The sequence below is a fragment of the Hemitrygon akajei genome, chromosome 16 (genome assembly GCF_048418815.1).
Source record: "Hemitrygon akajei chromosome 16, sHemAka1.3, whole genome shotgun sequence".
Classification (NCBI taxonomy): domain Eukaryota; kingdom Metazoa; phylum Chordata; class Chondrichthyes; order Myliobatiformes; family Dasyatidae; genus Hemitrygon; species Hemitrygon akajei.
Genome location: NC_133139.1, coordinates 6,553,465 through 6,575,292, shown reverse-complemented (window position 1 = coordinate 6,575,292; position 21,828 = coordinate 6,553,465). Strand labels below are relative to the sequence as shown.

The following is a 21,828-nucleotide window of genomic DNA, read 5'->3' as shown; positions in this document are numbered from 1 at the left end:
GTAATTCTTTGTTATATTATAGGTGAATCTTCTATTCAATGCTGTACTGTACGTTTAATTAATTTGAAGTATTTTACTTGGAAGATAAAACCTTTACTACCTAGAGAGATTCATTAGGTCCTTAAAATGTCTCTGTTTGGTGTACAGTAGATTCCAGTTAATTGGGCCATCGGTTAATCGGGGCAGTCACTAATTTGGGATAACTCTTAAAGAACAAAAACTAACATACAGCAGTTAGCATAATGCTTTATGATGCTAGTGACCCAGGCCCAATTTCAACAGTCTGTAAAGCGTTTGTATGTTCTCCCCATAACCATGCGAGATTCCTCCAGGTGCTGACTTCCTCCCACATTCCAAAGATGTATAGGTCAGTGAGTGTAATTGGGCAACACAGGCTCATTAGGCTGAAAGGGCCTGTTTCCATGCTGTATCTCTCAACAAAAATAGCATCTCTAGATAAAAATAATTTTCTAAAAAAGCAAAACAAAACTGATAAATATGAGACCAGAAACCTACAAAAAAGTGTAACTACATTGGGGAATGAGAAACATTGTTAGACATGGGTGGAATAACCAGTAATGTTTGTGTGGTCACAGCAGGGTGTTAAGCAGTGCTCCTGTCTACTGCTACCAAGTTAAGATTGTCATCTATGGCCTTTTAAGAATGTTACAACTTTTAAGAATCAGTTTTCTTATAAATACCCTTGCTGAATCCATGTGGAAATGTCAATGTTAGAGCTAAAAATGCAATGTGGTAGAAGAAAAGTGTTGTTCTTTGATGATGGAATTCAGTTCCATCAACTTCAACGTAGCAAGTTCAGAAGCAGGCCACTACCACATTGCATATTTAGCCATAGCAACTATGAAAGTACATCTATTGCTTATTTGTTTTCTACTTTTACCCCCACAGAAATCAACAGTTTGCCAGGTGAAAATTACGTCATAATCCTTTGTTCAATATTACAGCTTTGTTTGCAATCTAACCTATTGGACTCGTATTTGTTTTCTTCAAACTTAACCTCAGCTAAACAGTTTTCAAAATCTGAACTGCTGGTCCAAACAACAAAATAATAATTTTTTTTTTTGTCAGCCCTACTCATCCAAATACACTGATATCAAACAGTTAAAAACCCACTGATATTTTTTGCAAGTAGTATTTGCATTTTAAGTTTAGTGCTTTAATTATCTGTGATTTATCTGAGGAGGTATGAATGCCCATGAGAATGACACGTCCACAACCATCACAATTTTATGCATCTACATTAATTAACTCAGCCAGACATTATGCATGAGTGATCTAGAGAGAAGCATATGGAAAAAGCTACAGTAAGAATCTGAGTGTAAAAGGATGGCTCATGGAGTTAGATACAAGTCATGAAGTCTTCAAACAGAAAGAGAAGCTAGGCATTTAGTATCATTATAAGAGGATACTATTGCTGTGAATTACTTGAGCAATATTTGAGTAATAGTGTTAATCCAAACTAATTATCATACTATAGAAGCAACAGTTCATCACTGTGGTGTACTGAACACTAATTTTACCACTTATTTAGAAAGTAAGTGGTGTCTCACTATATGTACTAATAAACAATCAAGTTGCATGTTTTACTGTAAAATATTTTAACACATTAACATATTGAGGACATTGAGCTCATCTGCATAAAGTCCTCATTTAAATTTTATACCACAGCAGTGGCTCTTAAGTTGAATCCGAATGAAAGGGCTTAATTGTGGCAAAACAGTAAATACCTGTAATCATTTAACTTTTGTAAACATATATTGACTTATTCAGTAGCCCATTAGCTTCTAAGTGTTAAGTTCTACAGGGAGTGTTCAGAATAACTACTGTCAAATTAAGCACAATTTTCAAACAAATCTCCTGTGGAAACAACTTTACTGGTCTTTGATCACTAATGGATGCTTCCTTTAATACATCTACTGTATGCCTTATCAACATGAGCCAACCTTCTGATTATAGTGTTGCACACAACTAGTACCTTCCAAAAAGAGCTTTTGTTCAAATTTTCCATGAGACATAATCACAAACATTTGATATGTTAAAGTACTCATATCTTGAATGGGTAATGCAACTCTGCCAAATGAAATTAGTTTCTCATTGCAACAAGAAACAACTTTTAAAGCCAAAATTTAAGATCATTTGACATACAAAAGATGTTATACATCCAAATAATTAATCTCAACAGTTCACTGCATTATTGATTTTTTCTCAATCTCTCACCTCAATTCCCTGTTCTACCATGTACCATTTCCTACCCTACGGTCAGAAAAGAGTTTTCCTGAATTTCTCCCTCTGAACAGCTAACTTGGATTATAAAAACATATACATACCCAATAGTATAAAATTTTGTGTAGATTGGAGAGCCACAAATACATTATCTATCACAGAGTCTTGAAAACACAGTAAATACCATAGGTGAAAACCTTGCTTTATCACCTTGCAATTTTTTAAAGTAATATTTTAATGAAATAAGTATTTCAAAAATGTTTGTTAATTACACTGACTTCAAATATAATCATGTTATTTAAAAAGAGGTCCACAAATGTAAATCTTTAGAAATGTTAAATCAATTAAATTTTGAATTGAATACTGAAATAGACCATATAGAATGAGTACATTTAATTGCTCACTTTATTACCTTGCTCAGTTAGCTATACTGAATTTTAGTGCTGTGATTTGACAGATCAAAGAACAAAACATTACTGCTTATTATGTACACCTGTAGTGTTAGCACAATTGAAATAAGGTACATATGCTCCAAGAACAAATAAGTCCAACAAATCTAAGTACAAGGTTTAATTCTCTATATTAAAAAGAATAATTTAAATGCCAACCCTAACCACACACTTGACATTTTTATTTAAAAGGGTGGCAGATAGTAGAGAATAGATACTATGCTTGAAAAAGTTGTAATAATTACCTCAGTTTTACCATCACCTTGTGTTATGGAGTAAAGGTTTTGCACTTATCCTCTCAATATTTTTCTTCTTAATCATATCACCCCTATTGAGGTATAGGCCGCTGACAGCAGCTTACCAGATTCCTCTATTCCGGGCCGTTACTTCAAGTCATCCCTGTGTACCTAGCCCAGCTTCAACACCCCTATCCCAGGGATGAGGTCTTTGGAGCTTCTTTTCCATTTGTGTCGCACAGAGTTTCAAGCCCTATGCCCAACCCTCCTCCTTTCGCAGCTGGGCTTGGGACTGTACATAGCAGAGTTAATCCTCTCCATACTGGGGACAGGGAAATGTGTCTTTTGGCAATCACCATACAGCTGGGCAGGTGTGCAGGCCAACCATGGATTAAAATGTGATCTGGTTCATTCTCTGGAAAAATCATTGTGCAGAGTTTCTCCTGACTTTGGTTCTTTAACCTATGGATCTATGCTCACTATATTCAGGATAGAAACTGGAAAATGTTCATGATACCCATTAACAAGGAAGGCCCTTAAATAAAAAATGTCGGGAACAGTTAATACCCCTCAACTACCAGGCTCTTAAACCAGAGCGGATAACTCCATAGTCCTCATCACCAACCTGCTAAGCTCTCTCCGGGACTTGTAGCCAAGATTCTTAGATTCACCTCACTCAAACACACTCAAACAAGCCTCATACCACTACCTCCCAGTTTGCATACCCTGCTAGGTACTCTTTGCAGACAGCCACATTATTAGGAGACTGATAGTGGCTCACAATCCCACCACTACCACTCTCACTGTTACCCAACAATCAGCCAAAACAGTGCAGATGGCAGCCAGGTCTCAAGGTTATCCTTCAATGCCTTTTCCACTAAGTATCAACAGTCTTCATGCAAACATTGAAGCATTAGGACAAATAATGCATGAAGTGATTGAGCTCGAAATGAGCCTGTCAGTTTAATTAGTTGATGCCTCGATGCAAAATTTTGATTTTTAAGTGTCACTTGATTACATTCTGAGCCACTCAAAAATGCTGGAGGAACTCAGCAAGTCAAGCCGCATCTGTAAAGAGGAATAGGAGTCAATATTTCAGGCTGAGACTCTCCACCAGGACTGGTAAAGAAAGGGTAAGAAGCCAGATTAAGGAGGTGGGGGAGGGACGGCAAAGAGTACAAGCGGGAAGGTGATAGGTGGAAAAGGTAGAGGGCTGAAGAAGAAAGAATCTGATAGGAGAGGAGAGTGGAATATGGGAGAAAGGGAAGGAAGAGGGACACCAGAGGAGATAACAGGCAGGTAAGAAGAAGGGGTAAGAGGGGAGACAGAATGGGGAATGGAAAAGGAGAGGAGGAAGGGGGAGAAATAACAAGAAGCTGGAGAAATTGATGTTCATGCCGTCAGGTTGGAGGCTCCCCAAACAGAATATGAGGTGTGGTCTGAGAGTTGCCTCATTGTGGCAGCAGAGGGGGCCATGTACTGATATGTTGGAATGGGAATGGGGAGTGGAATTAAAATGGTTGGCCACTAGGAAATCCACCCTGTTGTGCATGGAGCAAAGATTTCTCCAACTTATGGTAATTTCTCCCTACTCCTCTGGCAGAATCTTTAATGTTTTACATTGTATGTCAACCTTCATTCTGAGCTTGTGATAGTTGGCAACAGAGGAAAAGAAAGAATAGTGAATTGGTATCACAATTGAAGGAGCTGTTCATGGATAATTTAGCCAGAAAGGGGTTAAGGTTGACTTCCTTTTTCCTCCGGCTCTATGTTGTTTGTGTTTATTGCTGTTCACTCATAATGGCTCAATTTCTCACCAATTAAATCAATGAGGGCGACCCCCCCTCCCCCACCCACCTTGCTCATTGCTGCTGCAGGAAGGTGCAGGGACTTGGACCTTGGGCAAGGTTTGAGCAGTGCAGTTTGTGGATCGGACTCGTTTTGGGGGTCTGCAGTTCATGTTGTATGTGTTTCTGGTTGCTATTTTGTTCAATTTTTGATCAGGGCAGACTGGCTCTGCATTCTGCAGTCAATGAAAGCAGACAGTGCTTAGTTGATCTGAACTAAACTGAACATTCCTAGACTGTTTCAAGAACTCTATGGTTTGATGTTTAATATTGTGTGTTATTTGTACATTTTATGCAGTTTGCACAATTTGTTTGTTTTTTTGTGCACTGGGTGCTTGATATCTTCTTGGAACAAGTTCCATGGTGTTTCTTTTTTCCATGGCTGTCTTGAAGAAGACGTCTATCAGGGTTGCACTTTGATAATAAATGTAATTTGAATCTTTGAATGACAAGGACGAGCTGAATCACATGCCCCCACTCTACTAAGTGATGTATGATTCCTTCAGAGTGGCACAGACAGCAGAAGTACTTTTTTGGCACAAGGACAGTCTGGCTTTGTTGGAAGCATGCTGTTCACAGGCTGTTGAATTAACAGTGGAGTCATAAACCACATCATTAATGGAATACTCTTGCCGACTAGCAATCATGCTTTGGCTTGTTATCACTTTCACATTGAGATGGCACTGGAGACTGTTAAAGGCATTGTGGCTACTGCCAAGATACTAAGCACTGATCAGCATGTACAGACTGGTCATACACAATCTTTTTTCTCCTCTGAATGTTGTGGGAGTGGAACAGTTTTCATTTACTGTATTTCTCAGGCTTCACACATGGCATTCTCAGTGACCCATGTGAAGTGAACAATTCTTTTTACAGTGGGAAATCTGCATATTCACTCCACTGCAACACATAAAATACTGGTGGAAATGAGCAGGTCAGGAAGAGAGAAATAAAGAGTTGAAGTTTCAGCCAAGAATCTTCATCAGGACTGGAAAGGAAGGGGGTAGAAGCCAGAAAAAGAAGATGGGGAAAAGGGGAGGAGTACAAGCTGGCAGGTGATAGGTGAAGAAAGGCGAGGGGAAAGTGCATAGGTGAGGGAGTGGGATTAAGTGAGAAACTGGGAAGTGATGGGTGGAAAGGTAAAGGGCCAAAGAAAGATAAAGGGCAGTGGAGTGAAGTATTCACTGCTCTTTGGCACGGATGAAATATGGTCAACTTCCTTTGAACAGAATACACCAGTGAGTGAATACTTTAAGATATTGCAAAGTGCAACTGAAGTGTGGAACCAATCCAAAAGCTCCCATTAACCACTACAAATGTGGTCTTCACTCTACAATGAGACTAATATATCTGCAGTACAAGATTTCAATGAGGGAATTCTCTCTCCCTTTCACATACCCATGTGCTATGGACCTCTTTAGATGGATATGGCCTCTCACTGAGCCTGAAAACACATACCACCAGGCTCCAGACTGCAGTTATAAGACCTAATATAATAAGCAGGACCTCTCAATCTACTTCATTACAGATTTGCATCTTATTGTCAACCAGCACTGCGTTTTATTTTGCATGCCATCCATAGATCACTTCAGCACATCAATGCATTGATATCGTACAAGGGAAAACAAAAGTTTTTCACTGTAACTCAATAAACATGACAATAATAAACCAGTTTACACATTTATCCTTTCCTCTTCATCAGTGGATGACTACTTAGCATCTTGGCAGTAGTCGCAATGCCTGTACTGCCATCTGTGTGTAAGCCTCACACACATTTTCTCCAGGCATGTGGCATTATCAAAGAATTTTTGTTGATATGGTCAAATCAAGGAACAACTGGTTCATGGAATTAAATTATTTTCTATCCGTAACATAACTCACAAAGACATGGATAATATAAATGAATTTGAAAACAAACCCTATTAAAACTGCAGTAACTTCCATTGGGAGTTTATTAATGGCGAATGTGATTCCTTTAAGCAACAGAAGCCAAGGGTACTTTCTGTTGCTAAATGCTTGCTCAGCTCTACAAGAGTAAGATAAACCGCTATATCATGCCTCAAATAACTGCACTGGCATCAAATCCACCTCTCACTGCTTGAAATACTGATCTGAATAAACTCCATACCACCAGTGGGTAATGGCCATATATGCTCTCCCTTAGGGAATACGACAGAGACCACAAAAGGACAAGTGTGTATTAAAATAATTTCAGCACATAGACGTGCCTGAAAAAACATAAGTTAAGCCAATGTTTGAAACTTAAAACTCTCAAAATTTTAAGGTTTATAGATGGATATAAGTGTTAGTTTCTAGTGTATTAACACATCAAAAATTGCTTCCCAAAACCCTTTCTATTACTATAACTAACAAACTTGACCTCATACAAATTATTTTGGAAAGCTAATTCACTTACCACCTTTGTATCAGATGGTGATTTTCTAACTAGCTAGAAAATGGGAATGGGTATGTCTGCTGTTACTCTTAAGTAGCTGAATCTGTATTGTAAAGAACCAGGTATACCACCAGCCTGAAATACAAATCCACAATATTGAAATAATGGAATAATTTTCTATCTAATGACACTAAGTGGGCAAGAAATCCGGTTCTAACAGAAAATTCTGCATCAAGTTTAACACCTTTAATTATACCAGCACAACTTCAGTGCATTTTGGGTGTAATATTAAACTGAACCCAGGGAATAGGAAGCAGGATTAGGCCATTTGACTCTTCATATCTGTTCTGTTATTCAATATCATAGATTATTTTATATCCTAGGACTGTTTTGCTGCAGTAACCCCATATACTTTAATATCAAAAACTATTCATCTCTGTCTCAAACAAGCTCAGCAACTGAACCTTCATTGTCCACCCTGGTGGAGAATGGCAACAGTTCACTAACCTCTCAGAGGTTACTCTACCTGCCCTGAATAGCCGACTTACTTAAGTTTGAGAATTCTGACTCCTGGTTCTAGAATTAAGCAAACATTAATTCCACATCTACCCTATCTAGCCCCAGTAACCTGAATCAGTAACTTGCATGTGTGAAAAAACACGAAATGCTGGCAGAACTCAGCAGGCCAGACAGCATCTATGGGAGGAGGTAATAACGACATTTTGGGCCAAAACCCTTCATCAGGAGTGAAGTAACATGGGAGGGTCGAGGGGGGATAAGAAGTGGGGGGAGGGATAAAGTAGAGAGCTGGGAAGTGATAGGCTGGAGGGAAATGGGTTGGGGGAAGGTGGAGAATTATGGGAAATAAAAGAGAAAGAAAGGTAGGGCTGGGGGGAAGAGATTATAGTGAGGGGGGAAAAAGAGAAAGAGAACCAGACTAAAATAATAGATAGGGATGGGGGTAAGAGCGGAGGGCAGGGGTATCAACGGAGGTCAGTGAGTTGGATGTTCATGCCGGCAGGAAGCAGGCTACCTAGGCAGGAGATAAGGTATTGCTCCATCGACCTGCGTGTGGCCTCATCTTGACGGTAGAGGAGGCCATGGACAGACATGTCGGAGTGGGAGTGGTCTGTGGAATTGAAGTGTGTGGCCACAGGGAGATCCCGCCATTGCTGGAGGACTGAGCGCCGGTGTTCGGCGAAACGGTCTCCCAGTCTGCGGCGGGTCTCCCCAATGTATAAATGGCCACATCGGGAGCACTGGATACAGTATATCACCCCAGTTGACTCGCAGGTGAAGTGGTGCCTCACCTGAAAGGACTGTCTGGGGCTTGGGATGGTGGTGAGGGAAGAAGTGTGGGGGCAGGTGTAGCACTTCTTCCGTTTGCAGAGATGAGTGCCCGGAGGGAGGTCTGTGGGGAGGGATGGGGGGGATGAATGGACAAGGGAGTCGCGTAGGGAGCGATCCCTGCGGAAAGCCGAGAGTGGGGGGGAGGGGAAGATGTGGTTGGTGGTGGGATCACGTAGGAGTTGGCGGAAGTTATGGAGGATTATGCGTTGGATCTGTAGGCTGGTAGGGTGATAGGTGAGGACCAGGGGGACTCATTCCCTGGTGGCTGGCGGGGGGATGGGGTGAGGGCAGAGGTGCGTGAAATACGGGAGACGCGATGGAGGGCAGAGTTGATAGTGGACGAAGGGAAGCCCCTTTCTTTAAAAAAGGAAGACATCTCCTTTGTCCTAGAATGAAAGGCCTCATCCTGAGAGCAGATGCGGTGGAGGCGGAGGAATTGAGAGAAAGGGATAGCATTTTTGCAGGAGACGGGGTGGGAGGAGGAATAGTCTAGGTAGCTGTGGGAGTTAGTAGGTTTGTAGTAGACGTCGGTGGATAGGGTGTCTCCAGAGACAGAAACAGAAAGATCTAGAAAGGGGAGGGAGGTGCCGGAAATAGACCGGTGATCTAGAAAGGGGAGGGAGGTGCCGGAAATAGACCGGTGATCTAGAAAGGGGAGGGAGGGAAAGGGCCTGTTGAGTTCTGCCAGCATTTCGTGTTTTTTTAATTTATTTCCAGTATCTGCAGATTCACTCGTGTTGCACTTGCATGTGTGAGATGTTTTTATATTTATCTTATCTACTCATCTTATTGCCACTCCAAAAGAGAAATACTTTAACCTTAAAAACCAGTTTTACAAAAATATATTGTGAACTTGACTTTATTCATTAATATGATGTGTGCCATACAAAGACTGACACATTTAGGAGTGAGGCAAGATTTGTTCCCACAGAAGATGATTAATCTGTATACTTCACTACCACAGAAGGCTGAGGAGATGAAACTGCTGTATTTGAGAAGGAAATAAGATGCATTTCTAGACACAAAGGGTCAAGGAGTGTGGGAGATTGTGGGCTTCCTTACACTAATCTCTGCCTTGAACAAACACAGTAACTGGACCTTCACAACCACAGAATAACCACAGCAGTATTGAATGGTGGACCATGCATGAAGGGCTGAATAGACTACGCCTGCTTTGAGTTGTCAATGATTTGATCCTACTCAAATTATGTGGAATAGGAGAAATTAAGACCATAGGAGCAGAATTAGGCCATTCAGCCCATCAAGTCTACTCTGTCATTCGATTATGGATTATTATCCCTCTCAACCCTATTCTCATGACTTCTCCCTGTAACCTTTGACATCCAGACTAATCAAGAGCCTAACAATCTTTGCTTTAAATATACCCCATGACTTGGTCTCCACATTACTTGTTAATAATATTTGCTATTAAACAAGTTACATACTCACTATAAAATCTGCAAATGCAACATTGGATATGAAGCAACTGGGCCCAAACCTGAACACAATCTATATGACTCTGAATAGAAGAGGGAAAAGGGAGGGAAAAAATACCAGGAGAAATTATAAAGATTACAACTTTATCATTCACAAGACACAATGGCTCTTCCTGCAGCCTTGTATCAAATTGAATTGACTTTATTTTTTATATCCTTCACATACGCGAGTAAAATTCTTTGTTACATCTGTCTTGTAATAAATAGTATGTACAGTAAGATATACAAAAGAACAGTCAATATAGCTTAGAAATACAACTGTGTCAGAGTGAATTAATCAGTCTGATGGCCATGAGGAAGAAGTTGCCCCAGAGCCTGTTGGTCCCGGCTTTTATGCTGCAGGTCCGTTTGCCAGATGGTAGCAGCTGGACCAGTTTGTGGTTGGGGTGACTCCGGTCCCCAACGATCCTTTGGGCCCTTTTTACTCAACTGTTTCTGTAAATATCCCAAATAGTGGGAAGTTCACATCCACAGATGCACTGGGATGTCCGCACCGCTCTCTGCAGAGCCCTGCGATTAAGGGAAGTACAGTTCCCATACCAGGCAATGATATAGCCAGTCAGGATGCTCTCAATGGTGCCCCTGTAGAAAGTCCTTAGGATTTGGGGACTCATGCCGAACTTCAACTATCTTGAGGTGAAAGAGGCGCTTTTGTGCTTTTTTTTTTAAACCACACAGTTGGATATATACAGACAAAGTGAGATCCTCTTATGTGTATACCAAGGAACTTGAAGCTGTTCACCCTCTCAACCCCTGATCCATCAATGTTAATAGAGGTTAGCCTATGTCCATTCCTCCTGTAATCCACAACCAGCTCCTTTGTTTTTGCGACATTGAGGGAGAGGTTGTTTTCTTGACACCACTGTGCCAGGGTGATGACTTCTTCTCTGCAGGCTGCTTCATTGTTATTTAAGGCCAATCAATGTGGTATCATCTGCAAATTTAATTAGCAGATTGGAGCTGTAGGTGACAACATATTCATGGGTATACAAGGAGTAAAGGAGGGGGCTTAGGACACAGCCCTGGGGGGGGCCCTGTGTTGAGGGTCAGAGGGGCAGAGGTGAGGGAACCCACTCTTACCACGTGCTGGCAATCAGATAGGAAGTCCAGGATCCAGCTGCACAAGGCAGGGTGAAGGCCAAGGTCTCTGAACTGCTTGTCAAGCCTGGAGGGAATTATGGTGTTGAATGCTGAACTGTAGTCTAAGAACAGCATTCTCACATAATCATTTTTCTTCTCCAGGTGTGTAAGGACAGCATGTAGAGCTGTAGCTGTTGCGTCATCTGTTGATTGGTTGTGTGGGTAGGCGAAACGTAGGGGGTTCAGTTTGGATAGCAGCATGCTGCAGATGTAGTCCTTGACCAGTCCCTCAAAGCATTTGCTTATTACTCAGGTGAATGTGATAGGACGCCAGTCGTTCAGATATGTTACCTTGGTCTTTTTAGCTACAGGTCCAATGGTGGATGTTTTGAAGCAGGAGGGCACTCTACACTGGGAGTGGGAGAGATTAAAATTATATGCAAACACACCACCCGGTTGTGCCGTGCACACTCTGAGTACCCACCCCGGGATGTTGTCCAGTCCCACAGCCTTGTGGCTGTTCACTCATTGGAAACACCTGCATACTTCAACCTCAGAGATGACCGAGATGTAGGTCGCATCAGCGGCTTTCCTCAGGGGCTCAGTGTTGGCGACATCAAACCAAGAGTAAAATAAGATTTAGCTTATCTGTGAGAGAAGCAGCAACATTGACAGCATCACTGTGTTTAGCTTTGAAGTCCTTTACCTTCCACTTCCCCATGCCATCCTAAAATACCCAATCTGATTATGGCCCTGGACCGTCAACCACGAGCTGTTTACAATTCAATCCCAACCCGTGCTCCGAACCGGAATTATTAATCTTTCTCACTGTCATCCCCTCCCTAACTAACCCAAACAATGTACTCTGCCCCGACCCAGTCCTCCCTGCCTACAGCTATGCCCTAGACCCAAAGCCTATAAAAATCAACCAGTTATTCCTTTCATGACACTCCCCTCTTGTCGGAGCTGCTCTCCAGTGTTTGCTCGGTGGAAAACAAGCTGGACTGCAAGCACATGCTCATCTGTAGACTGCTAAGAACTTCTTGTCCTTGCACCAGCAATTTAGAGGACATATCACTCAAGGACATGGGCTATATATTTTTTTGTGTGACTTGATGTTTACTGTTATCCTATATGTGCCTTGTGCGGTGTATGACTGGTGGTACTGTGTTTTGCTCCTTGGCCCTAGAGGTACACAGTTTTGTTCCGCCAGAGAAAGCAGGATCTCCCAGTGGCCACACATTTTAATTCCACGTCCCATTCCTATTCTGATATGTCTATCCATGACCTCCTCTATTGTCAAGATGAAGCCACACTCAGGCTGGAGGTACAATACCTTATATTCCGTCTGGGTAGTCTCCAACCTGATAGCATGAACATTGATTTCTCTAACTTCTGTTAATGCCCCTCCTCCCCTTCCTACCCCATCCCTGATTTATTTTCCCCCCTCCTTTTTTCTCTCTCTGCCTATCACTCTTTGCCTGTTTTCCATCGCCCTCTGGTGCTCCCCTCCTCATTTCTTTCTCTCCAGGCTTCCCATCCCATGATCCTTTCCGTTCTCCAGCTCTGTATCCCTTTTGCCAATCACTTTTCCAGCTCTTAGCTTCACCCCACCCCCTCCTGTCTTCTCCTATCATTTCAGATTTTCCCCTCCCCCTCTCAAATCTCTTACTATCTTTTCTTTCAGTTAGTCCTGACGAAGGGTCTCGGCCCGAAACGTCAACAGTGCTTCTTCCTATAAATGCTGCCTGGCCTGCTGCATTCCACTAGCATTGTATGTGTGTTACAGTTTTTATTTGACTGCATTCATAGATATTCTGTATGGCTAAGTGACATTAAACTTGAATGTGAACATTTGTAACAAAGACAGGACGTGATCATTTGCCTTACTGTTTAATCAAGATCCCACATTCATGGCCAAGTAAACTTTTAAATTGTTATCTGTGCTTCAGGTGGCCACATCAGCTAAGATGAGCCAGAGGGTGGTGAATCTGTGGAATCTGTTGCCACAGAGGCTGTGGAGGCCAAGTTACTGGGTATACTTAAGGAAGAGGTTGAAAGGTTGAAAGATTATGGCGAGAAGGTAGGAGATTGGGGCTGAGAGGGAAATACATTAGCCATGATAAAATGGTGGAGCAAACTCAATGGGAGAAATGGCACAATTTTGCTCCTTTGTCTTATAGGCTTACGCTCTAGTCATATCCATTGTGTGTTGAGTGTGTTCATGTGTTTCAGAAAAGGTGGAAGTCTTTGTGGTTAAGTGGGGGGCTTTTTGCTGCCGAAGTTTTTCTTCAGGATATTTTGGTACTGTGAAGGAGAGCAGCCTGGTAAAGGAGGTTAGGATCTACTGTCTAATGTTGATTTCCTTCATGTTTAGCTAGGTACTACATCCACGCTGCAGGTAAAGTTTCACTAATCAGAAGTATACTCCTTGTCACTGTGGACTTAGTTTTATATAAAACCAAGCTTGAAAAATCATCAGTACTTGCTAATTTGCTCTATTTTGTATATAAATGCAGTTTAAAAGTAAAATGAGTCTTGGATTAGTTTATTTTATTGGGAGATACGGTAGGGTTGAGAGGGAAGAGGAGGAACAGGTCTTTCTGGCCCAATGAGCCACACCCAACCCCGCTAGCCTAATCATAGGACAATTTACAATGACCAATTAATCTACTTATCAGTATGTCTTTGAACGTTGGGAGGAAAGCAGAGCAAGCCCACGCGGTCATGGGGAGATCATACAAAGTCCCTACAGAGAAGGCCAGAATTGCACCCCGAGCTGTAGTGACGTCACGCCAACTACACCACCACATGTTTCATTATACTTAATAACAATCATACTCTGCCAGTTAAGTATCAGTGTGAAGCTCAAACAGAATGTGAATCTGGCACAAAGGCTTAGACCTTAGAACAATGAAGAAACCAAACTGTGATAGTTGTCAATGCTTAGCAGCTCAGGCTGTGTCAGAGCGAAGAAAAGCAGAGCTAACATTTCAGCTCCAAAATCCTTTGTCAGAACCAGGGAGAGACAAAGGAAACTTGATAAAGCTGCAAGGGTTGGGAAGGGGAACATCTGATAAATATCCAACCGATAACACCCAATACAGGAATAAAAAGCTTTTCTGCCTCCTTCCCAGTTCTGATGAAGGATCATTGACCTATAACATTAACTACCGGTATTTCTTTCTGGGGTGCCACGGTGGCGTAGCAGGTAGCACAATGCTATTACAGCTCAGGGCATCGGAGTTTGGAGTTCAATTCCGGTATCCTCTGTAAGCAAGTTTGTACACTTATAAATTCTTCTATGCGTGTTTCTTCTGGGTGCTCCAGTTTCCTCACACGGTTCAAAGTCATACCAGTTAGCAGGGTAATTGGACATTGTAAATTAGACTGAGATTATGCTAGGATTAAATTGGTGGGTTGTTGGGCAACACAACACAAAAATCCAGATGGGCCTGTTCCGTATTGCATCTCTAAATGAAGATAAAATAAAGCAGCAGCCTGACCTGCCGAGTATTTTCAGCAATTTTGTTTAGGTTTCTTCATTTGTAGTTTATGATTATTGGTATTAAAACTGCTTCTTCAATGGACACTCGCCTAATTTTCTTCCATGGCGAGATCAGGCAACCCTGAACTCTGACAGCTCAGTGGGATAGGTTGTAGAGCAAAGCCAGTTGAAGCCAAGACTACTGTTTAGAGTGCAAATATGTCCCTACAAACCGGAGTGTTTTTCTTCGAGTTTACATCAACATTTAGTCCATGCTGGTCCATTTTAGCATCTAAATTATTGCTGACTTTTGTAATAAATTGAAGCAGCATACTATTATTATTTCACCACCATACCGAGCAGTGTTTGTGAGGTACATGTTTTGTGATATTCTATTTTACATATGGTCTTGAAATATACATTATTTTTCAACATAATTAGCAAAGTTTCCATTGATATTCAACAAGCACTATTATTCTGTAAACAGGTTAATTTACTCAATTTAATGTGCTTTGGTGTTTGCTGCTTTGTACTCGTATTCTTTGGGATATCTTTGTTTGTTTCTTTATATTAGACAATGCAAATCCAAATAAGTATTCTTCATGAGTAAAATTTATTATGCTACAATATTTTTCAACAGCACATGGGAGAGTTTAATTATTAGTAGATTGAGTTTAGCTTACTTTGTCTTTCAGAACACAGCACACAATTACCAGTTATTCTCTTATCTGATTAAAGTTATAAATCAAACTATACAGGACATTGAGATGCACAGGCATCCACTTGAATCTCCAGTTCTAACCTTAGATCAATTTCTTCATGACATACCACCTTCAAATACCAAAGAGAATCTTTATTATTTTACTTCACTCCATTTCCTGGACTTTAAAAACCTGGCCTGTTGAATAAAATGATTTTGAATTTTCAAAATCTATTAAGAGTTCATTTTCACATTTTACTCTATTTTTTAAAAATTCCATGGTTTGCTGATTCAGGCTTAAAACCCTAGAAAATTCAGTTGGCAGAGATGCAATATCACATTTTTAAAAAGAATTCTGATACTGATGAAATTTAGAAATCCCTAATGTTTACTGATGCAAGTATCTAAATGTGAGTAATCTTTTCACCAAATATTTCAAAGGCTATTAGGGCTTCAGGGGTCAGACAGCAGGACTGAATAAAATTAACAGGCAATTAAGTTTGAGTAGAGCAGCATAGAACAGAAAATGCAAAATATTTGAAAAAAATAGAAAGTGAAGCTAAGCTGCAGCAGCAATATACAAGAACTTTGGTTTCTAATTTGATGCTTACATTTGTTAATTTTTAGTGCATTAACAACTTGTATAATGGTATTTATTTCAAATGAAACAAGCCAACTTCTTCAAAGTCTACAAAAGTCTACTTTAACATATAATATGTCTGGAGGGAAGCTAGAAGTGAAATCAATTGAATTCAACTTTTTTTTTAAAATGGAGCTTTTGGGAAGGTTGTTTATAGTTCTTTGTAACCAATTATTTAGCTTTGTTTCTTCAATTAGAATGTACATTTTAAGATTGTCTGGTAATTGAAATTTTAGAAACCAAAGTCTTTCAGCCCAGTGCTGAACCCAGAAGCCTGTGTCGTATTGAAGAAAACTAGCTGCGTCTTAAGTGGTAATGCCCTCCCTTGAATATAGCAGACAAGGATTTTCTCACCAGGTCGCTGACCAGTGGGAGGGATTTACGCCGCGGCTTAATATCAGGCATGCTGTCAATGCTACGCAGAAACTTAACGGCTGCTCCCCTACAGTTACAAGTGAAACAAAAGACAAAAGAAAGAAACCAAACATAAACAAAAAAAAATCAGAGAGAATTACTAGCAAGCAAGGCAACAGGCAAAGTTCCTTAACTATCAGATGCTTCACAGCATAGTGGCAGGTCACTGTGGGAGAAAAGAGATGTCTCACCAAATCACTAACAAGATTTTTGGGTTTTTTCTTTCGAAGATCTGGCATGCTGTCAATACTGTAAAGCCCACCGCCAGGCCTAGAAAAGACAGCAACAGCAAAGTGAAGAACCAACAGACATTGGAGTATCTCTCCTTGAGGCCTAAGTATAGTCTCTGAACAATATTTATTCTGCATATTATCGAACAAAATAGCAATAATATTCTCCATGCTGCATAGCTCATTTACTGAGGTACAAAAATGAAAATATCTTGCATCTCTTCTTGTATCTCTTTACATGTTTTGCAGGAGCCAAATAGGTGAATAATTTCCAGCAATCTTCTATTTTCATCAAAGAACAGCATCATCAAACTCATTAGTATGCAAGAGCAAATTTGCCTGTTACATCAGTTGTTTTCCAAAATTATCTTACACCAACTAGCTGGATTTTAAGACTCAAACTAATATCAAAGAATAATAGAAACTCATCTGAGTTGGTTGCTTTCTTATACTGAAAATTAATTGAAAGTTTAGAAGACAAGTTTATCAATATTGTAACTTTATAGTGCAATGTGTTACTCCATAAAACAGGGTATTTCCACATATAACATGATATTATGGGCAGATACTCATCTCTAAAAAGATACTGGTATTATTACCAATTACATCCATTTTATCCTAATTGGTCTCTAATATTGTCTCTTTCTCCTCTCAGCAAAATCTTCAATATGTGACCATAATGAATGTTCTTTCTGGAATGACAATACTATATTCCAATTTTAACTAGTCTATCCAGCATGAACAAGGAGGGTAGAGACACTGCACCACATTTCTGTTTCTTGCCATTTTAAACAGGTAAGAGGCTTAAAGCACCAACACCTCATTTTTGATTAATCCTCAGGGCAGGTACCAGAAGCAACAGTGCTTGTGGAGAAATTATTGTAACCAATTCTCTTGCCACCAATTAATAAACAGGCAGAAAATAAGAAGTCCCAACAAGAAAGGTAATGGTAGAGATTTGCTGGAGGAGATGGTGGGATTAAATAATGACAAAAGATGCTGTCAGAAACGCTCCACGTTCCTCGACCATGGATGTTGCATTCTAGTTGTCATATGCAAGCCAGGGCAGTATGACATGGAGAGCAAACTGCTGCCTATGTAGAGATTCTCCCTCTCCACATAACTGATAAATCCAAAGGAATGGCAAAGACTGATACAGTTTGGCACTCAACATTGGACTGCCTTAAGGACTCCATCTCCAGATTTTACCTCAAGGTTTACTCCTGAAGCCTTCTCCATGAGTGGGAATAGCAGGAAGGCAGTGGAGGTTTGAAATCAGTTTTCCTTCTAGATGAGCTGCCAAGCACAGCTGACAAGCCCCATCTGCCCGAAGGACAAATCACATGTATTAGTTATTTAGGATTATAACATTCATTGTTATATGTAATATCATTTGTCCCATTGATGAGAAGCATTTCAATACTATGGAAGGAAATGAAACCTGATTGGAAAATTTCCAAGCTAAAAGGCTGAGGAAATTTGGATATAGAGTGAAGCAGCAAAAGGATAATCAATGACTTTGGGAAACAGAGGGTAGAGAGAGTTGAGGCTGGTAATTTCTAAGAATGAAGAGATCAAAATGAATAAAAGTTGAAGGACACAGGGAACCGTACACAGCTTTTGTGGAAACTGGAGACTGGTCTCATTCACAGGACAAATTTGAAAGGAGGACACTAAAGAAAGATTTGGGTTCAAGATCTAAGAAAATCTTAGGTTTTGCTTGGTGGGATAGCAAGAAAGGACATACTAGAGGTACCTGAATAGATTTCTCAACCTCAATGTTGATAGAGACAAGTTGGGAAGACAAAATAAAGATTTACACCAATAGTTTGCAAACTTTTCAACAATTTAAATGAAAAAAAGCTCAAAATCAATGTAAGTTTGTTTCTTCTTACATTGTAACATTCCTGAGGCCCTCCATTGGTTAAGGTCAACCATGGATGTTGCATTCTAGGTGTCTCCATGATACCCACACTAGGGCAGTACAATATGGAGAGCAAGCTGTTGCCCATGCAGTAGGCTCCCCCTTCCACGTATTGGAGTATAAAAGTTGCAAGTCAGCTTTGAGTTTGCTGTTTGCTATGCATGTATCCAATTTAGTAGGAGAATGAAATCTTAAGAATGTAGAAGATAATGGGGTGTTAATGAGAGGCTAGCTAAGAGATGTAGATTATAATGGTGTAAGTCAATGAGAGGTAGCTAAGAGATGTAGATTAGAACATGATTAAGTCAATGGGTAGAAACAATAGTGGCAGATGTACTTGTGATACACATGATTAAGTCAATGGGTAGAAACAATAGTGGCAGATGTACTTGTGATACGCAACTGTAGACCGATTGGAAATGCTAATGCAACTCAACCAGGAGATTGCTATAAAAAATGCTATGTACAAGGATCGGTGGGCAATCAGCGACTAGCTCAATGACTCTCACAGCTTTGATTTGCAAATTAAAGTTTAACCCTTCTTGAAGAATCTTCTGTGTCTCCTGGTCGTTTGTGGGGCACGAGAAACCACAACACACGCAGCTGATGAATCCAAAGCAACAACAGAGACTGAGAACCAGAGATACCAGAGGTGTTGCAGGAGTTGCCAGTCAGTGTTTAACTCAATGTAGGACCAGCTTAGGGATTTCCCCTCAGGGTTTACTCCCAAACCCTTCCCCATGAGTGGGTATAGCCACAAGGCAGCAGAGGTTTGAGATCAGAGTTTTCCTTCTCCTAGATTAGCTGCCAGCCACGGATGACAGCCCCATATGCACAGACCGACTAGCTTTAAGGCATCAGTAACCCATCTTTGCCCCTTCTCCTGTCAGTAGAAACTGTTTCACCAGGCTTAGTAGCTAGGCCACACATGAAGGCTAGGAGTTGGACTTGGTTGTCAGAGGCTATTTGAGATGCACACCATTGGGAGCATTTAATTGGGAGTGGGAGCTCATCACCAGTACTTTCCCCCAGCTATGATAAACTTAAGGAACCACATCAGAACTTTACCATGCTCAAATCATACTTTATTTAAACAGCACATAAGCAAATAGAATGCTTTGGGCCCAGGTAGATCTATACAAAGCATCTCTTAAGGTTGCTCTTATGTGTAATTTGTACATTAATATTTTTGTTTGTGTATTATCTGCTGTATCTTTTTATTGTGCCGACCAACATCAAGTAGAAGTTCATCTAAACTGCAGTAACCTTACACAGATTGGGTGATTGTTCTGTAGAACACCCATGTTCAATCCATGCGAGTAACATTGACGTTCCAGTGGTCTCCCAGTTTAATGCCCAACCCACTCCCATTCTAGACTAACTGCCCGAAACTTCCTGTGCCTTTACAGCAATGCCTAATACACGTTTGAAAACAATACCTCATCATCTTCAGTCTGAGCAGGCTACAGCCTTTCACACTCTTTCTAGAGCAACACACACGAAATACGAGAGAACTCAGCAGGTCAGGCAGCATCAATGGAAATGAATAAACAGTCGATGTTTTGGGCCAAGACCCTTCATCAGGGTCCCAATGAAGAGTCTCAGCCCATTCATTTCCATAGATGCTGTCTGATTTGCAGAGTTCAATGTCTTTTATCAATATAACACAGAACAGGCCCTACCAGCTCCAATGAGACACACTGCCCAACAACCCACATAATTAACACAAGCCTAATCACAGGACAATCTACAATGATCTATTAAGCTAACAACTGGTGCGTTTTTGGACTGTGGGAGAAAACTGAAGCACCTGGAGGAAAACCACGCAGTTCTCAGAGAATGTACAATCTCCTTACAGATGGTGCTGAAACTGAACTCCAAACTCCACAATGCCGAATTGTAATAGTGCCGCGCTAAACATTAACATGACCGCGAGTTGCTCCAGCAATTTGTGTATGCTGCACTGGATTTTCAGCTTCTGCAGAATTTCTTGCATTCATCCTCTTATCTCTATTAGAATATGCCAATTCTGCCCTTTATCAGTTTGACTCAATTTTTCTATATTAGTGTAGTCTGGCTTGTTGGACGTGATCCCTTAGCCTTTAAGCAACACAGCCACAAAGTAACACAGAAGAACCAGACAACACACACATGCTGGAGGAACTCAGCATGTCAGGCAGCAACTATGGAAATGAATAGATAGTCGACATTTCAGGTCAAGACCCTTCATCAGGATGTCAGAGTTAGAAGGGGAGGGGAGGAAGAAACACCTTGTAATAGGTGAAACTGAGAAGATGGGGGATGGTGGGGAAGAGGTGAAGTAACGAGCTGGGAAGTTGATTGGTGAAAGATATACAGGGCAGGAGAAGGGGGTATCTGAAAGGAGAGGACAGAATGCCATGGAAGAAAGAAACAGGGGGACCAGGAGGAGGTGATGGTCAGGTAAGGAGATAAGGTGAGAGAGAAATGGGAATGATGAAGGGGTTTAAGAAATTGATGTTCATACCATTCATCAGTTTGATAGAAGATAAGGTTTTGCTCCTCCAAACAGAATGTGGCCTCTTTACGACAGTGGAGGAGGCCATGGATGATATATTGGAATGGGAATGGGAAGTGGAATTAAAATGGGTGGCCATGTTCAGGTTGGAAAAGCAACATCTTGTATTCTGCCTGGGTAGCCTCAACCTGATGGCATGAACATAGATTTCTCAAACTTACTGGAATGCCCCCCACTTCATCATTCCCCACTCTCAACTCATCTCCTTACTTGTCCATCACCTCCCTCTGGTACTCCTCTTTCCCCCCTTCTCCAGCCCTTTATCTCTTTTACCAGTCAACTTCCCAGCTCTTTACTTCACCTCTTCCCCCCCACCCCCAACCTTCCCAGTTTCACCTATTACTGTTTCTTCCTCCCCTCCCCCCACTTTCTTACCCTGACTCATCTTTTTTCCTCCAGTCCTGATGAAGGGTCTTGTCCTGAAACATCAACTGTACTTACTTCCATAGATGCTGCCTGTCCTGCTGAGTTCCTCCAACATTGTACGTGCCTGTTGCTTGGATTTCCAGCATCTGCAGATTTTCTCTTGTTTGTGACAGAGGAACCAGAACCTGAAATGTTAATTGCTTATCTTTATCTGGGGGCTGCCTGACCTGCTGTGTGTTTGCAATATTTTTCTGTTTATATAATACCAAGCAGTCATCCACTATGAGTAATAGAGGTCACTGTGGGTGTGTAAAATTAGAAGGAAATCACTAGTTACGTGACAACTATTTCAAATTACATTTCACAGTGCAATGGCTCTAGATCTGAGATGTTCATATTTCTGCTTTCAGCAG

At 41.0% G+C, this 21,828-nt stretch overlaps 1 protein-coding gene across 4 annotated transcripts in view; it reads right to left on the bottom strand.

The window, feature by feature from the left end:
• LOC140739717 (protein unc-13 homolog A-like) overlaps nt 1-21,828 on the bottom strand; it is a 287,569-nt gene that overhangs the window by 126,644 nt on the left and 139,097 nt on the right. For all 4 annotated transcript variants that reach the window (XM_073068158.1, XM_073068159.1, XM_073068160.1 and 1 more), the window contains one exon: nt 16,530-16,608. In XM_073068158.1, the coding sequence (XP_072924259.1) occupies nt 16,530-16,608 (79 nt within the window). The remainder of the gene's footprint in view (nt 1-16,529; nt 16,609-21,828) is intronic.